General features: G+C 45.7%; 1 protein-coding gene across 5 annotated transcripts in view; it reads left to right on the forward strand.

Moving 5' to 3' along the window:
* The window catches only part of Med13l (mediator complex subunit 13L), a 232,919-nt gene that overhangs the window by 174,536 nt on the left and 40,994 nt on the right, over nt 1-17,389 (forward strand). For all 5 annotated transcript variants that reach the window (XM_028878799.2, XM_028878797.2, XM_028878798.2 and 2 more), the window contains 5 exons: nt 5,587-5,732; nt 8,532-8,726; nt 8,971-9,159; nt 12,249-12,414; nt 14,576-14,680. In XM_028878799.2, the coding sequence (XP_028734632.1) occupies nt 5,587-5,732; nt 8,532-8,726; nt 8,971-9,159; nt 12,249-12,414; nt 14,576-14,680 (801 nt within the window). The remainder of the gene's footprint in view (nt 1-5,586; nt 5,733-8,531; nt 8,727-8,970; nt 9,160-12,248; nt 12,415-14,575; nt 14,681-17,389) is intronic.

A 17,389-nucleotide genomic window follows, 5' to 3' on the forward strand; every position in this document is an offset into this window, starting at 1 on the left:
CAGGGCTTCCACCCTCAAGCCGTCTTCCTTCCTAGGGCTCACTAAGTTCGCAAGGGTCTGCCTCAGTCTCGCACACTGCCATCCTGTAAGCTCCCTGTAGGAAAGAGCCGTGTTTCATGTCCTCATCACCCGACAGTGAGTTGTCCACAGCACTAGCGCTTTGACTGGACGGTCACGTGTTCTAGTTCCATGTGAGGACTCCCTGAAAGAACAGCTGGTGCAGCAGTGGACATATGTAAAGAGGGGAGTCAGTTGTGGGAGGGGCGGATAAATGTCATCGCCAGCTATTACAAACTGTGTTTTCTAGTAAAGCATCTTTTTCCAAAAGTTTGCATATATTTAACTCTAGAACTCTAGCTGTCTTAGTGTCCTAGATGGTAGAAAGTTTTAGAAGAAAAGCAAACATTTTAGAGAAAAGTATCACAAACAAATTAAATATTTATGTAGTTTCTGCCCATATCAAGCCCATCTAAGTACAGCCCATGACAAGTGTGACCTGCTCAAAACTCACTCAAATGGATGGGACATCTCAAAATAGAAGCCCTGTGGCTGGGGCACACAGAAATACTGGACCAAAATGATGAGGAGTAGAAGGACAGACGTTTCTTCTCCAAAAGAGCAGCAGAGCTGACCCCAGGTCTGATGCCATGTGGCACCAGCAGTGAGCGCACAGCCCAGGAGTGTGCAGTGGTCCTGGAGCTGGAGAGGGGGCTGGGTGGTGGAGTGCCAGGCTTCCTTTTCATCCTCCTGCTGGGGAGGAGGGGACCTGCTGAGCTAGTGAGCACCTGAGTGGATGGGTTTCCTGACACCATTCCCTGGTATTTACACACCAGTGCACTGGTCCCTCGGAGACAGGTGAACGTGTTATTTAAACCACTGATCTCTAGGGACACACTGCAGTGTATTGAGGGGTGAGGGCTTTACAGACACACGGCCCCATTTACCCAGGAGTCCTTTGAAACAAACCGCTTGGACGCCGCTACACTGTAGCTTGAATAAAGCAAAGCTGGGGGGGGGCAGGGCCTGGCTGCACATGAAGTTTAGCTCCTCCATTGAAAACAGCTCAAGGAATTGTTTCAACAGCATCAAGGCCTTTAGAAGGACATTTGATGAACAATTCCAGGTAATTATTACACCATTTCTTGCTTTTACTTTTCCAACATGACACAACTTATATTTTCTTAAAATAGGTGGAAACTACAAAGAGCAAACCTTATGAGGACTTTGTTATGAGTTCTTCCTGGTGGTCATTGTTTTTCTTGAATCAGACTTTTAAAAAATAAAGCTCAGGGATCCAAGAGATGGCTCAGTGGTCCAGAGAGCTCACTGCACAACCTTGAAGACCTGAGGTGGGGTCCCAGCAGCAAAAGAATAAGCTGGTGTGGTCTTATACTCACTTGTAACCCCAGTGTGTGTCAGGTGTGTGTGTCGGGGAGACAGGAGAATGGATAGGTGGGGCTTTCTAGCTGCCAGCCTAGCTGAAAAACACGAGCTCCAGCTTTGGAGGGAGAGCAGAACAGTGTGTGATGGAGGTAAACAACACTCCCCTCTGTTCACCATGCACACGTAGGTGTACATACTATTGTGTGTACGGTCACAATACCTTTTTATGAGTGTACACTATATTTTGTGCATGTATGTAGAGGAGGGAGGAGAAAAGGGGGTTAGAAAAAGTTTCTAAAGAAGCAGATCTAGCCGGGCGGTGGCGCACACCTTTAATCCCAGCATTTGGGAGGCAGAGCCAGGTGGATCTCTGTGAGTTTGAGGCTAATCTGGTCTACAGAGTGAGTTCCAGGACAGGCACCAAAACTATGCAGAGAAACCCTGTCTGGAAAAACAAAACAACCAAACAAAAAAAAGAAACAGAACTAAAATGGTAACTGAGTCACACAGATGAGAACTCTCCTCCGCCACTACGGTTCCGGTCTGCTGCCCTCCTTCCTTGTTTCCTTTTCTCTCCTGCTCCCTTCTTCCTCTCTTCTCACCTTCTTGGAGCTTGTTAGGAATACCAACCCACCGAAGGGCAGAGAGATGGCTCCAAAGTTAATCTTTTTTAAAAGATGTATTTATGTTTGCCTTATGTGCATTAGTGTTTTGGCATGGGTGTTGGGTCCCCTGGAACTGGGTTATGAGCTGCCATGTGGGTGCTGGGAATTGAACCTGGGTCCTCTGGAAGAGCAGTCAGTACTCTGAACCACTGAGCCAGCTCTTCAGCCCTAAAGCTGATCTTGCTGCTCTTTGGTTTGGTTCCAAGCTCCTACACAGAGGCTTACAACCCTGCTACTCCAAACTCCAGGGATCGGTACTTTCTTCTGGTCTCCTCAGACCCATGCACATACATAGTATGCATAAACTCATGTAGGCAAACACACATGAAACAAATATGAGAGAATGTTCAACCCTAAAATACTTTCGTATACATCATGTGCATCATGTGTATTGGTACAGTCCTGTGTTTTCACTGTTGATTTACAAATCTGACAGCATGTTACATACATAATGCACCAGATGGTAGGGATCCAAGTGAACGGCCTTGTCTGCATGAGCTAGCTAATGGGAACGGCACTGACTTCACCTGATTACAGCTGTGCCTCTGTGCATGCCCATAACCCAGACAGTCTGACCCTGTCCTCTCCGGAGGACACTGCCTGGATTGTACTGGAGTGTCTGAGAGAAGTACAGAGACTGCCGTGCCTGTGCGTCTTTGGAGACAAGGGTGAGTGGGCAATAGCATACCAGTGGATTATGACTTGGATTAACTGATGAAATGACACAGACTTTTATCAGTGCGGCCCTTCCCACCATTTTAGCAGTGCTGTGACCAAATAATCAGAATGTTGTACACGGCATCCACGTCACTGGCAATCATCAGAGCCAAAAGGGACAGAATGAAGTGTCATGGACAGTGATATACAGCAGGAACTAGAGGCAGGACCTGTCTGATCTTACCTCAGTTGCTTTCTGTGTGGCATACGGCCAGCATCCACAGATAGAATTGCCTTCCACTCACCTCACAGCTAGGCTCTAAGTGTGTTGTCCCGCAGGAATTGTATGGCGGCGTAAGCAAACTGTGTGTGCATGTACTTCCCTGCTTTCACTTGGTAGAAGCAAGTACACTGTCCACACTATTTGAAACCTGGTTCTCCCTCCTAACAGTTTCCACTGAGTGTGCCTGAGTCTGTCTGAGCGTCTAAGCGCTGGCAGAACGGAGCCTCTGGAGGCAGCCGCCTGCATTTACCGTTGCTCCGCAGATGACAGCAGTCCTCAGAGATGCAGTGAGCTGCCAGCAGAGCTCAGCCACTGTCACTCAGGATCTCCCCCGCCCCCACTTTGTTCTTACACTTTTCTTGCCTTATTTTAATTCTCTTTTCTAAAAAGACATTTTGCTTTTAAAGTAGTCAATGGTAAAAATAAGTGATTGATTCAGTTCTTTTTCTTTTTTAATTCATGCCTCTCCATTCTCGGTAGGGTATGTGAGAATGCACATGAATACTGTTTGACATTCACCTAACAGTTCTTGTTCGTCAGCTAACGTTTCACAAACAAATACATCCCCTCTCTGCTGTTTTGCACACACTAATCCTTTTGTTGAGTCAAGTGCTTTGCCTTTTTAAAAAGTCTCCTTTTTGGCTCTTCACACCATTCCTGTTCCTCCGTGTACAGTTTGCAAACTCCGCTCTGCTCTCACCACATCTGCTCCTTGTTGCTTTCCCACTCGCTTGCCTGTGCGTTCCGCTTCTGAACTGCTCTGTTCATGTCCCTCTCCCTGGAGGACTGCATCGGAGTTTGGACTGTCCTTGCTTCCGTGTGCTTTCGTCTGGCATGGCTTTTGTTCCTGTGTTTCTCTTCTCATCTCTCCTAGGGTGACGACCACCAGCCCGTTAACTCTGCACGTCTGCACACATGCTTTGCACTTAGTGGCTGATAACTGGTCACCTTCATTTTCGTGCACAGTTGGCAACAGAGCTGTACTGCACCCCCATGACTCCCGACAGTTTTTATAAACCATGGTGCACTGAGAATGGTGGGTGCGTACATAGGATGAGTCAGGCCAGCCTCTTGGCTGAAAGAGAGCCAGTCCACAGTCAGTAAAACTATGTTTTGGCTCTGTTGTGTGCTAGATATGGTTCACGTTCCTAATTACCATTTTTTGTAAGGGACAGCCTATATTTACAGTTGTTTTATGTCTGTATGGCTTTAAACATGTTCGTCTTTTGTGAACTTGAAATTTAGATGTATGATTATCAATAAGCCTTTAAGTTTTTTTTTTAATTCTCCCCAAATAAGCCACATTTTTGCAGTATTATGTTGAACATTTACTTCCAAGACCAAATGCATCCATCCTTTGACAAAACTTCACATTCTTAGTAAAGCACAAAACACTGCTTTGCAAGAACAAGATCATCAGCCAGGAACATGTGTGCTTCCCCTGTGGTAATGATGGGCTTAGCTCGTTTTCTGTAAAGTCATTAGCATTGTATACTAGAAACAAATTTCAGGGTTGTTTTTTTTTTTTTAATTTGAGGAGTGCTTTGAATATGCCCTGTAATATTTTGAAGACATGATGAACAGAAGCTGCTTTCCAGAGGTGACTTCGTTAGTGGCATGATATTGGTTCATAGGTAAATGTTCTCGGGAGCACTTTGAGAAATGAGGGTGTAACCGGTGCTGGCTCAGGGCCAAAGTTAACAACTTGCAAAGAATATGCCACTGTAGGAATTTTTCCCTCCAGACACTTTGTTCTTAAAATCAGTTTTTTCTTATTGTGTGTGAAATGGAGAAGTGGATTGTTTCAACAGAATTTTATGACCTGAGATAAATTATAAGTGAGACATAGTGGCACACACCTGTGGTCCTAGCTACTTATGAGGCTGAGGCAGGAGGATTTTAAGTTCAAGGCTAGTCTGAACAACATAGCAGGACCTCATGTCAATAAGTAAGTACACAAAGAAATGGAATGTAAATTGTAAAACTAGATTCTGTTTTACCCTTGTGTCCTGTGGCGACTGCATCCCCAAGTCACGGTATAAGCACGGCTCCCTCCGTTACTGCTCTGTTGTTCTTCTGAAGGAGTCTCCACGTGTAGTCCAGGCGAACCCAGAACCTGGGTGTACCTTCCTGCCTCAGACTCCCACGTGTGCTCGGATGGCAGGCTCCTCCAGCCTATCACTGCTTTTAAGCCGGGAACTTTAACCCTCTAGTTATCTTGTGAGCTGTAAATTTGACAGTTTTATTGTACCCCAAATAAGCAAAACCATTTTGTTTTCTCTGAAATGGGATACAATCTGAACTCCATTGCTTTTTGATCTTGTTCATAATCCACTTTTCAAAGTAATTTGTAAAAACTCCGTTTCCTCCTTTATTGACCTAACAGGGTTTTGAGTGTTTGCTGTGCAGGAGGCCTGTGGGTTCTCTTGTCTCTAGCTGACAAGGGAGCTTCATGTGCTAATAGGGACATTCTACAGAGCACCTATGCGGGTTAGGAACTAACACCCGTTTGTATCATGCCATGCACGCGTGCCCAGGTGCTGCCCGGCACTGCTTCCTGCCAAACAGAAAACGAGTCTCTGGTTCTTTGTCTTTCAGCGAGCATTTGTCCTGTGCTTTCACATTCTTTCTTCACGGAGAAAGTAACGTGTGCACGAGTGTGGAGATTGCTCAGCACCAGCCAATCTATCTGATCAGTGAGGAGCACTTACACATGGCGCAGTCTTCACCCGCGCCGTTTCAAGGTCAGTCAGAGGCTTGCCTTGCCCGGTGGGGTGGGGTGGGGTGGGGTGGGGTGGGGTGGGAGTGTTGTCAGGAGGGCTTGGTGTAGTAGGAGGGGCTTGAATGGGTGATTTAAAGGCAAGCATGATCAGTTAATGACAGAAAAGACCCACCCCCATTTCTCAGGTGAACACATGTATGACATATGACATGTAAAGCTGTGTAAGTCTCTTCAGAACAAAGTAAGATTGACAAGCATTGAAGGCCATGGTCCCTGGGCCACTGGACGCACAAGCCAAAGGGCTGTCATTGTCTGCTGTTCTGCAGTGAGATAACTGACAGGTGGCTGCTTGCCAGTGACAGCAGTGACTTTCCAGAGTCCACACTAGTTTACAGTTTCTTCAGTGATGTTAGTGTCGGTATTATTTTCTTTTAATTACACACTGTGGATAAGTGTCCAGCTATAACTTGACTTTATACATTGGTATCTTCATCATTGATTATCTTCACCATCTTGCTGTCCCCAAATAACTCTTTTTGATTTCACTAAGCATTCTAAATCTGTGTCCTAATCTAGTTTTTAACTGTTAAAAACTATGAAAGGGATCATTCTAATTTATCATTTCTAGAGATGTCTGGCTGAAAAGGTATGACATGCAGAATATAATTAGCCCCTCCCCATACGTTCTGATTTATTAAAGAAATAATAAAGATCAGTCCACCTTAAGTGGGGAATGTAAGTTCACCTTAAGTGGGGAGAAGCCTTGAATTTTTTAACCTGGTTCTAAGTCTTACCAAGAGACATCCCTGCCACCATTCTTCATCATCATTTACATCTCATTAAACCATAAACTTGAGACAGCTGGGTGGTCTTTAATCCCAGCACTGGGGATGCAGAGCCAGGCGGATCTCTGTGACTTTGAGGCCAGCCTGGTCTACAGAGAGAGATCCAGGACAGGCACCAAAACTACACAGAGAAACTCTGTCTCGAAAAACCAAGAGGTGGAAAAAAAAAAAAAAACTATAAAATTTAAAACAACCCAATTCTCAAAACACATGAAACATTATGCAGTATGTGCTGTTGCAAATCGCCAGATTTATTTAAATACCATGTTTATTTGAAAATTTGGATGACCACCTCACCTCATCTTCAATATTATCACTCAGAATAAAAGAATGTATGATGATATCAAGGTCACAACAGAAGATAAGTCATTTTCTAACCTTGGAAGTTAGGAGAGGTAGTATTAGGAATATAGGTCCCTAGAGTTCAGGCATTTTAAGTGAGCTGTCTCTCTTCCCTCATGTGCCCCATCATTCTATCATTTAACTGCTTTAAAAAATAGCTGGGTGACTATGGTACACTTAGAAATTGTCTTTATGAAATTCAGCAATATGGGCAATGAATAAACACCAAGAGAAAAATTCTTTAAAGTTTGAAAAGATGACCCCCCCAAAAAATGACACCCCAAGCCAGGTGTGGCACATGCCAGTAATCCCAGCTTTGGGAGGTGGATGGAGGTAGGAGGGTGAGGAATTCCAGATCAAGCTCAGCTACGTATTGAAAGAAGTCTGACTTTGACTATGTGAGATTTGTCTCAAAAAGCCAAAAGGTATGGGCGGGGAGGGGGTGGCTCAGTTAGTAAAGTGCTTGCTGCACAGCCATCAGGGCCGGAGTTTGAGTCCCAGCATCACAGAAGAGCTGGCTGTGACAGACTACATCCCCAGCTCTGGGGTGCTGAGAACGGCAGGTTCCTGGAGCTTGCTGGCCAACAGCCAGTCTAGCCAGATCAGGGGGAGACCTTGTCTCTCAAAGGAGTGATGGAGTTGCAGTAAGGGGGCTTAGCGGGTGAGTCTGATCCCTGGGACCCAAGCAGTAGAGGAGAGAACAGCTCCTTTGTCCTCTCACCTCCATATTTGGACATATGAATTAACTTAGAAGACAGAACTGTGCAGAGGAAGACTTCTGACATTGTCTCTGGTCTCCAGGCTCATGGGCACACACAGGTGTACACACAAGGCTGCACACATACATGCAATGCCTACGAAAAGCCATGGGGGAAAGGGGTACTTCCCCACTCATGGGCACACATGGGTATACACACAAGGCTGCATGTGTACATGCAGTGTATATGCAAAGCCAAGGTCGGGGGGATGCTTCCCACTACTTGAATTTTCTGAGTCCCCTGGAAAGGATTATTTGGGAGACCTGTTCACAGGGTCACAGTGTAAATACCATGGTGACTGCCATTTGTTTCTGACTCCACCAAAACAGAACTTTTGTCAGCTCCATACTGGAGTTGAACGTGACAATGTTTATCACAGACCCCTTGAACAGTCACACTGAACTCACAAGTAAGCTGTACGCTTCAGGCTCTGTGCATTAAGACCCTCTATCAGGAGCTTTATTGTTGTTATAGTATCATATATTCCACACATCCTCTATTATTCTTTGATTATGACATACGTAATGGGTCTCAGGATCTACATCAGTGTTCAAGTGCCAGACAGCCTGGGTATCCATGCCAAATGTGGTGTTCATGTTGAATAGCCATTATTGCGTAGACAGGCATGGATTTTAGTGTGCAGATGGTTGATATCATATATATTGATAGAATTGAAAGTGTAATGCTATCCCTACTTGATTTCCTCCAAAAATGGATGTAATTAAAATGCACATAAATAATTCTAAAATAAACTTAAAAACCACACTGTGAAAGACTGTAGGATATAAAACAAAGGACATGAAGTAGTGCTCTGTTTTAACCTAAAATGACCAAATATATAGGATAATATGTAATAATTACTTCTCCTTTTCTTAGTACTGGTGAGTCCTTATGGCTTAAATGGCACGCTAACAGGGCATGCATACAAGATGTCAGACCCAGCCACCCGTAAGCTGATTGAGGAATGGCAGTACTTCTACCCAATGGTGCTGAGGAAGAAGGAGGAATCCCGAGAGGAAACTGAGCTGGGATATGATGATGACTTCCCTGTAGCAGTTGAAGTCATTATTGGTAAGAAAGCCTTTACGTGAAGAACTTTATTCTAGCTCCTTGGTTAATTTAAAGAGGTGACCACTCAGATAGACACTTCAGATTGTCGCATCTGTACCCTGTGCTGTCATGGTAACTCTGGGACACAGCTCAGGCAGGTGTGCTCCTGCTATACTTTCTTCTTCTGTTGACCTGCTCACTGTGACAGTGGACTTGAGTGTGTGGACACTCTCTCAGGCCTGCTCCTTGCTGTCCTTCCTCACAGGTGGTGTCCGGATGGTCTACCCGTCAGCTTTTGTGTTGATCTCTCAGAATGACATCCCGGTTCCTCAGAGTGCTGCCAGTGTCGGAGGCCAGGTCCCAGTGGCACAGCAGGGGCTTGGTAGTGTGAAAGACCCCAGTAACTGTGGGATGCCTCTGACGCCTCCCACTTCTCCAGAGCAGGTGGTTATAGGTAAGTGCAACTGAGCATGCTCCTGGGAAGAATTCCTAGAGCTTCAGCAGCGTGGCAGACTTCCTGCTGAACATGGTGGAGACCGGAGAAGAACTGAATGTGTGGTCTCAGAGTTGGACCTGTGCCATCTGAGTCTCTGCTCTAAGGACAGTGTTGGCCGCCTTCTTGGTTCTGCACACACACTTCCTCAGCACGCTTATATCCACGTTTCTACCCTAGGACAGGAAACTCTATGTGGGTTGATTTGTTTCTGTTTGTTTCAAACAAACAGCAAATACCGTGTTAGCTTTGTTTGTGTCGTGACCTAACACCTGAGAGAAGCACTTCGGGAGGAAGGGTTTGTCTGGTTCCACTTGTACAGGGTCAGTTCTCCACGCTGGGCTGCATTCATTCGGACCGAGCGAGCATTATGGTGAGCCTTTGTTGGAGAAGAAGTGAGAAGCACATAGAACAAGTGGCCAGGGCCAGATTGTAGTCCAAGGACACACCCTCAGTGCTCCATTTCCCCCGCCAGGTCCTGCCTGCAGCCAGGTCCCACCTGCTACCTGTTACCACCCCCAGTGATCCCACCCCTCTGTGACCTGGAGAGACAGTCCTTACAGATCCCCCACGCCACCCGCAGGTGTTTCCTAGTCCAGGCCAGCTGACAGTCAGAGTTAACTAACCAAAACAAGGACTGACTGGGCCAGGAATGATTAGAACCTTGACCCAGCTGACAGCGGCTACCCAAGGACAAGTATGCAGTGATTCTCTCTCTACCATGACAAAGTTGGGCTAGCCTGAGGGGCTCTGAGAAGGTGCTGGGTCCTGTAGTGGTCTGCCTTCTAATGCAGACACTTGGCGGTTCATTCCCTCATTCATGGAAACAGAGAGATTGCTTGAGTTGAGACCAGTTTGCCCACTGTTGAGTAAGAGACTTCCTGTACTAATACTCTTGGCTAGAACCAGCTTGTTTTAATTGGTGATCGCCAGCACTTGTGTTATGTGTAATTCAGAGATGGCTTACAGTATACAGGAAGATGTACATAGATTAATGCAACCATTTCATGTGCAGCACTCATGGGTCAGCACATCCCTCCCCAGCCTTGGGTGAGGCTGCACACAGGATCATAGAGCAGAGCATTTGTGTGACCCTTCTTGAAGAGGTTAGCCATTGACCAATTTTTATTATAACTAAATGGAAAAAGGAAATACTTCTTTATATTTTGTAGTGATCCTCATAGTCAAGCTTTCTTGATATAAAGACCCTATCTGTCAGTATTTTGAGTAGTTCAAATTTTACTTAAAAATTTGTTTTCTTAACAATTGGACTACTTTAAATTTTCATCGTTTTAGTTTATCTGATTGTTTATCCGCTTGTTTCCAGATACTTAGTGAAATTTGTGTTAACTTCAAAATGAAGTTACTTCACAACTCTGAAGTCCACAGTTCAAAAGCAAGAGGCTCTGTCCATGATGAGTTTTGTTGTGGCCTCTGTAACTCTGGATCATTGCATGTCTTCTCCATAGCTCTATGTATCACTGCACTGGTCCTTGGGGAAGTGCTCTCCCCCTGTTCCTCATTCTCTAAAATAACCCGCACGAAGTGTTCTGGTGTCTTTGTAGTCAAATGACCTAGTCCAGATGTCCCAGGATACAGCGCTGAGCTAGGGTTTGGCATTGTCTGTTGGCCACTCCCGTAGAGAGAAGGTTGCCTTGCTCCTGACTGTCAAAAGCACTTCTGTTAGGCCAGCCGGGCTGTCGGGCTGGCTAGTGCTGCTGAGATCGCCCTGTCCTTCCGGACAGCTGGCTCTTTCTTCTTTTGGAGGCCTTGAAAAGCAGAGACAGCAACTTTCAGATCCATGGAGAGTGCTCCCCTGCTACTCACAGTATTACCATGGATGTTTGAGGGAGGCTTCTTATCTGCCTTGATGATTCCCCTATCTAGTTCTTTGGACAGACACCTGAGAACCAGTGGGAAAATGAATTATTTTGCACAGTGAACCACGTCTGAAAATGAGAAAGAAAAAAGAAGAAGAAGAAGAAGAAAGTAGTGAAGTTCAGGGTTTCCTGACTCCTGCACTGTGTTCATCTGCAGTGTTAGTGCTTTGGGGGAGAGAAGGCTTCAGCTGTTGGAAGTGTGGGTGTTGCCGGGTTTGTTTTGTTGTTTTTAATAGGGACAGGCCTAAACATCCCACAAAGCAAAATCCATGATGCAGTCGTCTTGGAGAGTATTTATATTAGAAAGGAAACTCCAGATATTTTCAAGAGAGCAGTGCAGCTTTTCCAGAATCTGTACATTGACTTTTTTTGGTCAAGGTGTTTTGTACTTTTGTGTGTTGAGGACAGAGCCCACAGTACATTTGTTAAATCAAACAAGAGAAAGTCAAGAGCTTCAGCAACCAGTGCCATTGTAGTGGGTGTGGCCAGAAGGATGGGCCATCCATCCACGGGCTTGAGGGCCTAATTAGGCACATTTGAGAGAAGCCATGAGTCCCCCACCCCCACCCCGCCCCCAATAGCCTGTGGAGATGCCCCCTTCAGGATTTTAGCACTAAGCTTGGCTAACTGGTGTTAGGAGTAAGGCAAGCGGTTCCACACAAGAAGCTGTGTGCTAGTAAATTCTTCCTCTTGCTTGGGTACTGTGTGCTTTTATTACACAGCTGCTTAGCTGGATGAACACGGGGCTGCCTGTGCTGCTGTCTGCCCCGAACTGTACTGATTGCCTTCAGTTTCTGAGCTCTACTCAGTAATGTGTGCTTGCATTTTTAATACCACAATTATGACCCCTTCCTTACAAGTTAAGTTGCATCTAAAACATATGGGATAAGATGTTGCTGCATGTCTTCCCAGGTGCCATGCATATGTTTATCAGGTCTGCTGCTTTAGAAAGAACACAGAAAATCATACAGACTTGGGCAAGTTGGTATTGGTTGTTAGTGGTGTGTGTGTGGTGGGGGCCAGATTTCCTCATTCCCATAGATGGTGTTATTGCCAGGGGGTAGAAGACAAAGCCTCACAGATAGGAGTTTGGCAGTTAAAATATGCAGCAGTCTGTGTACCACGTGCACATGTGGCAGTCCTGATGTTGTAATTGTGCTTGTTTTCCAGGTGAGAGTGGAGGCGTGCAAAGTGCTACCAGTCACCTTGGCTCCCAAGACGGGGGGATGATAACTATGCACAGTCCAAAGAGATCGAGGAAGATCCCTCCTAAACTCCACAATCATATGGTCCATCGAGTCTGGAAGGAATGCATCCTCAACAGAGCCCAGTCTAAGTATGTGTGCGTCACCGTTAGTCATATCTACTTGACTGCAGGGTGATGAGACCAAGTCAGGCACATGTACAGCTGTGTGACCAAACCCGAAGCTCTCCAAATTGTCATTTTTATGATGAAACTCAGTGGAATGTGATCTAAAACAAAGAGAAACAAAACACCTCGTTATCTGATATGATTATTGTGGAAAATTCTCAGGTTCTAGAACATCTGAAGATTGGCATGGTGTTGATGTGGCATTTGCTGGCAGGGACAGCTCAGATTTACCCTGATGGTCAGAATGGCCGTCAGGGTCTGGCTTCTTGATGTGCTGCATATGAATGGTTCCCAGGTACAAAGGGAAACGAACTTCTTGGACAGTGGTTGTCATGTGTTGGCCTTGTTTTCACGGCCCCTGCACACCTGGGTCATGCTGCACACCTGGGGTTGCTTTGAGGGCACTGTGTTCCCTCTGCCAGCTGTTCTGCTCCTGCCTGCTCTATTTAACAGGTTACATGTGTGTGTGTGTCTATAGATACACATACATGTAGATTACTTTTACCTCTCTTTTATGTGTATGTGTGTTTTGTCTGCATGCCTGTCAGTGCACCACTTGCATGCCTGATACCCACAGAGGTCCAAAGAGGATGTGGGATCTCCTGGAACTGGAGTTGTGGATGGTTGTGACTGCCCTATCACTGCTGAGAACCAAAAACCCAGAGTCTTCTCCAAGAGCAGCCAGTGTTCACAACCCCTTTGCCAACCATCTCTCTAGCCTCTATTGTTACTGTTCATAAGAAGCAGTGCCACCTGGGCTCACGCCTATAATCCCAGCACTCAGGAGGCAGAGGCAGGCGGATCTCTGAGTTCCAGACCAGCCTGGTCTACAGAACAAGTTCCAGGGCAGCCAGGGCTACACAGGGAAATCTAGTCTCAAAAAACAAACAAAAAACCAGAAGCAGTCCCTCTCTGAGGCCAGAGAGGTGTTGGATCCCAGGACATGGAGTCATAAGCAGTTTTGAGCTACCAGACATGGGTCCTGGGAACCAAACTCAGGTGCCCTGGGACAGAGCAAGCAGTGTTAAGCAGTGAACCACCTATCTGGCTTGTCGTATGGATGCTCTTGTTGATAACTAATAACTACTCACCTAGAAGTGACTTAAATGCTTCTGAAGAGAATGTAGTTCAAAGTTCTGTGTGCAGGGTAATACCTGACTTTTGGACCAAACATTTGATGCTAAATGTTTACTTTTGGACAATTTGATTCTGGAATAGGCCATTGAAGGTGTGCTAGATAAACTCTAAAATAATTGTATAGAAGGTCATAGTCTAGGACTTGAAGACTATCTCCAACACTTAGAAATGATCTTTCCTTCATAATAATTGGTGCAAATATGTTTACTTCTATCTTCATGCCTTTTCCAGTCAGCTTTCTTTCTCACTACCTTCCATTTTTACTCACAACTAGCCTTAGACCTCTTCCTAGCACAGAGTAGGGAACCAAGACACGCAGGGAGGTAGGAAAGGCTGTGTCTCGGAGTGAGTCTGCAGTAGAGCCACTGGGAAACAAGTCCCCAAGCACTGCCCGTGGTCTGCTTCCATTGGTTCATTACTAAGGACATGTGGGTGTGGGAGATAGTGTTGATTTCCGCTTTTTACTTCACATTACAAGTTCTAGAATATTGTCTTTGGATGCTATTTAATAGTGCAGGAGTTTCGAGAGTGATTTAACAACATATCAGAGTATGTATAATAGGTAGATGTTGTCAAACAGTAATTTAAAAATTCTTTCACAGTTTTAGATGACTTTGTCTGTATCGTGTATGGGGAGATGGAGGGTGCGGTGTAAGTGTCCGCTACTGAAGCCAGGCCTTGCTCCTGCCAGGCAGAAGGGACTTTCAAAAAGAAAATGACAGTGAATGATCCTGGGTGTTGATCATTGCTGTAAATACTAAATCCATGCTAATGCCAGGTGATCTTACAAGGAGGGGCATTTTGAACCCTGCTTCTGTATGTATAGCAGATAGGTCATTTACCTCTTTAGTAGCTCTGGATTAATTTATCAGCAGGATCTGTTACTGTGTAAAATGTATTCACACCTTAAGAGGAAAAAAAAAGACTTTTTCTCTATAGAGGAATGAGTTATCATGTTTGTACTTAGTCACATTTTTACCCTTTCCAGGAGGAGCCAGGTGTCAACTCCCACTCGGGAAGAAGAGCCTGCTCACAGTCCTGCTGCTTGGGATTTTGTGGACCCAACCCAAAGAGTCAGCTGTTCCTGTTCCAGGTGGGTGTGGACAGGCGAGCAGCAGCCACAGAGAACTTGGCCCACGCTGCTGGCCAGCCATGGGCCTCACAGACCACTGCATCTCAATCTTTATTTGCCAGTAAGGAAGGAAATAGCTTTGTCTGGTCTGCAGAAGATAATTCTGTTGTCAGGATTCAGTGTTTGAAAACAGGGTGGGTGAAATCAGTAGAACTGTGATAAGGCGACCTCTCAGATCCTTTCTGTTGGTGATTTTTGTTACCATTAGAGGTGCTGAAAGCTGACGTTACTGTAGTTGTGGAGTGTTTTGATGGCCCCTAGAGGTTTGCCTTTCGTCCCTTGACTTACCTACCAATCACTGTGTGACAGACAGTTCAGGGTCTTATTGCCATGGATTTTAAGAGGAGACAAACTTCATCTCCGAGTTCACTGATGATTAGAACAGGCCTTGCATTTTCACTCAGTGTCTAGAGTTTCTAAAGCATAGGTTTATCATGTGGCTTTCATTAGCCGTCTAGAAATGTCACTGGAAATGGTATGTTCAAAAGATGACCATCATTTCTCAGTTCAGGGCTTTTACTGGGGTGTTAGTGGATTGACTTGGAAAAGGGAAGCAGACCCTTTCCATCATCTCTGATAGAGTAATGTCGGCCCTGTTCCGGTCTCCCTGACCCAGTGCTCTTAGCAAGTGCTGACTCAGTAGGCAGCCGCCTCTTCGAGGAGGTTCAGCCCAGTCACACTCACAGTTGACTTGCTGTGGAGGGGTTTGTAAAGGAGTCGTTGGCTCACTAGGCCTCCTCTCTGAGCACATGCTGCTCTTCCTCCTGTCTTAGGGCAGATGTCGTTTGCGGTAGCTGAATAATGTATGTTGTTTTTGACTCTTGACTATTGGAAATGGGGGTGTACCTTTAGCAGGTATGTGTGGTATACATTTTGGCAGGTTTAACTTGAGCCTATTCTTCTTTTTCCTGATCTTTTCTATGATCTGAATTTTCACTTAAAACATTCTTTTACTGATTAGTTAAAGAAATCATTAGTTAAAGAAATCTTTTCATCAAAAGAAAACCAGCTGTCAGCCGGGCGGTGGTGGCGCACACCTTTAATCCTAGCACTCGGGAGGCAGAGGCAGGTGGATCTCTGTGAGTTTGAGGCCAGCCTGAACTACCAAGTGAGTTCCAGGAAAGGTGCAAAGCTATACAGAGAAACCCTGTCTCCAAAAAACAAACAAACAAAAAGAAAAGAAAACCAGCTGCCATACATTATTGGGGGTGCGTTTCAAGTATATATAGTATATCTATATATAAGTAAATAAATAATGTTTTTGTGCTCTGGGATTACCACACTGGTTTTTAGCCAAACTCTTATTCCCAAGGCTTTTCCTAGCAGCCACTGCACTGCCTCCTGCATGCTTCCCGGCCTTCTCAAACCTTGGGCCCTCGTCTTTCATTGTCGGGGGCCTTTGAGAAGCATCCTTGTGTCAGGCAAATGGCTTTGTGATAGAACACTTTCCTAACTCTTTTATACAGGCAGCCTTGGGTCTAAGTCCCAGCCAGCACTCAGAAAAGAAAGACAGACTTTACAGCATTGTTTCCCACAGACCTGCCACTATTGTGTTGTTTCCTTTGGTCCCCTGGATCCGGTCTGTCACAGACACTTGCTCTGAGATGTCTGCTGTAGCCTTTCATTGCAGCCACCGGTGTCCCTGCACTGCGTGGCTCTGCCCTCCACGTCACTCAGGCTGTAGCTATGGTGCCTGGGGCTTTGGCACATGCTCTTGGTACAGGGTACATTCCTGCTCTTAACATTGTGCAGCTGAGTCATTTGATGGAGCTGGAAGAGCTGGCTTCAGAAGCTTACACACATTACAGCAAAGCCTTTCTCTGAAGAGTCTGCCCAAGAATCCTGCAGAAGGCCTGGAGAGATGGCTCAGAGGTTAAGAGCACCGACTGCTCCTCCAGAGGTCCTGAGTTCAATTCCCAGTACCCACATGGTGGCTCACAACCATCTGTAATGAGATCTGGCGCCCTCTTCTGTGTACATAATAAATAAATAAATCTTAAAAAAAAAAAAAAAAAGAAAGAAAGAAAGAAAGGAGAAAGAAAGAAAAGAATCCTGCAGAAGACAGGTGGAGCTCACCCTCCCAGGGAAAGTTCAGGTCTGTGTGTGTAGAAAGGGTTAGAAATGAGCACCTGGAAGACAGCGAGACCTGAGGTGTTGCTTTACTGATTGCTGTGCCCTTGGTGCATAAAACACACCTCTCCTGTACTTTCCTTGATAGCCTTTTTCCAAGTCAGGGTTTCTATTTGTTTGCTTGTTTGTTTAAGGGCAGGTTTTTAGAGTAGTGAAGAGTTGACCAGAGTGTTTGCACATCATCTGCTGTAGGACTGCAGACCTATGGAATGGTCCACTCCTCTCACTGTTTAACAGCCGGATGGAGCGGGCGGGCTGTCCATTCTGTTGTCCACTAAGCCATCCCATTATGCCACACAAATCCCTTTTACTGCCCACAAGGGCATCATTTGGTTCAATGCAGCAGTAATTTAAGGCCACCCAAGTGGCCTCGGAGTCACCGCTGCACCACAGGAGAGCTTGCAGTCTTCCCTTGGAGTGATTTACAGACGGAGAAGCTGGCTGACCTGCTGTAGAACTTGGCTGAGCAGAGTAAACTTGGCATCATTTAGTGGCCTGATCGAGCCATTCCTCAGGCCTGTGGTTGCCAAGGAGTATGGG

The sequence above is a fragment of the Peromyscus leucopus genome, chromosome 23, assembly GCF_004664715.2.
Source record: "Peromyscus leucopus breed LL Stock chromosome 23, UCI_PerLeu_2.1, whole genome shotgun sequence".
Taxonomy (NCBI): Eukaryota; Metazoa; Chordata; class Mammalia; order Rodentia; family Cricetidae; genus Peromyscus; species Peromyscus leucopus.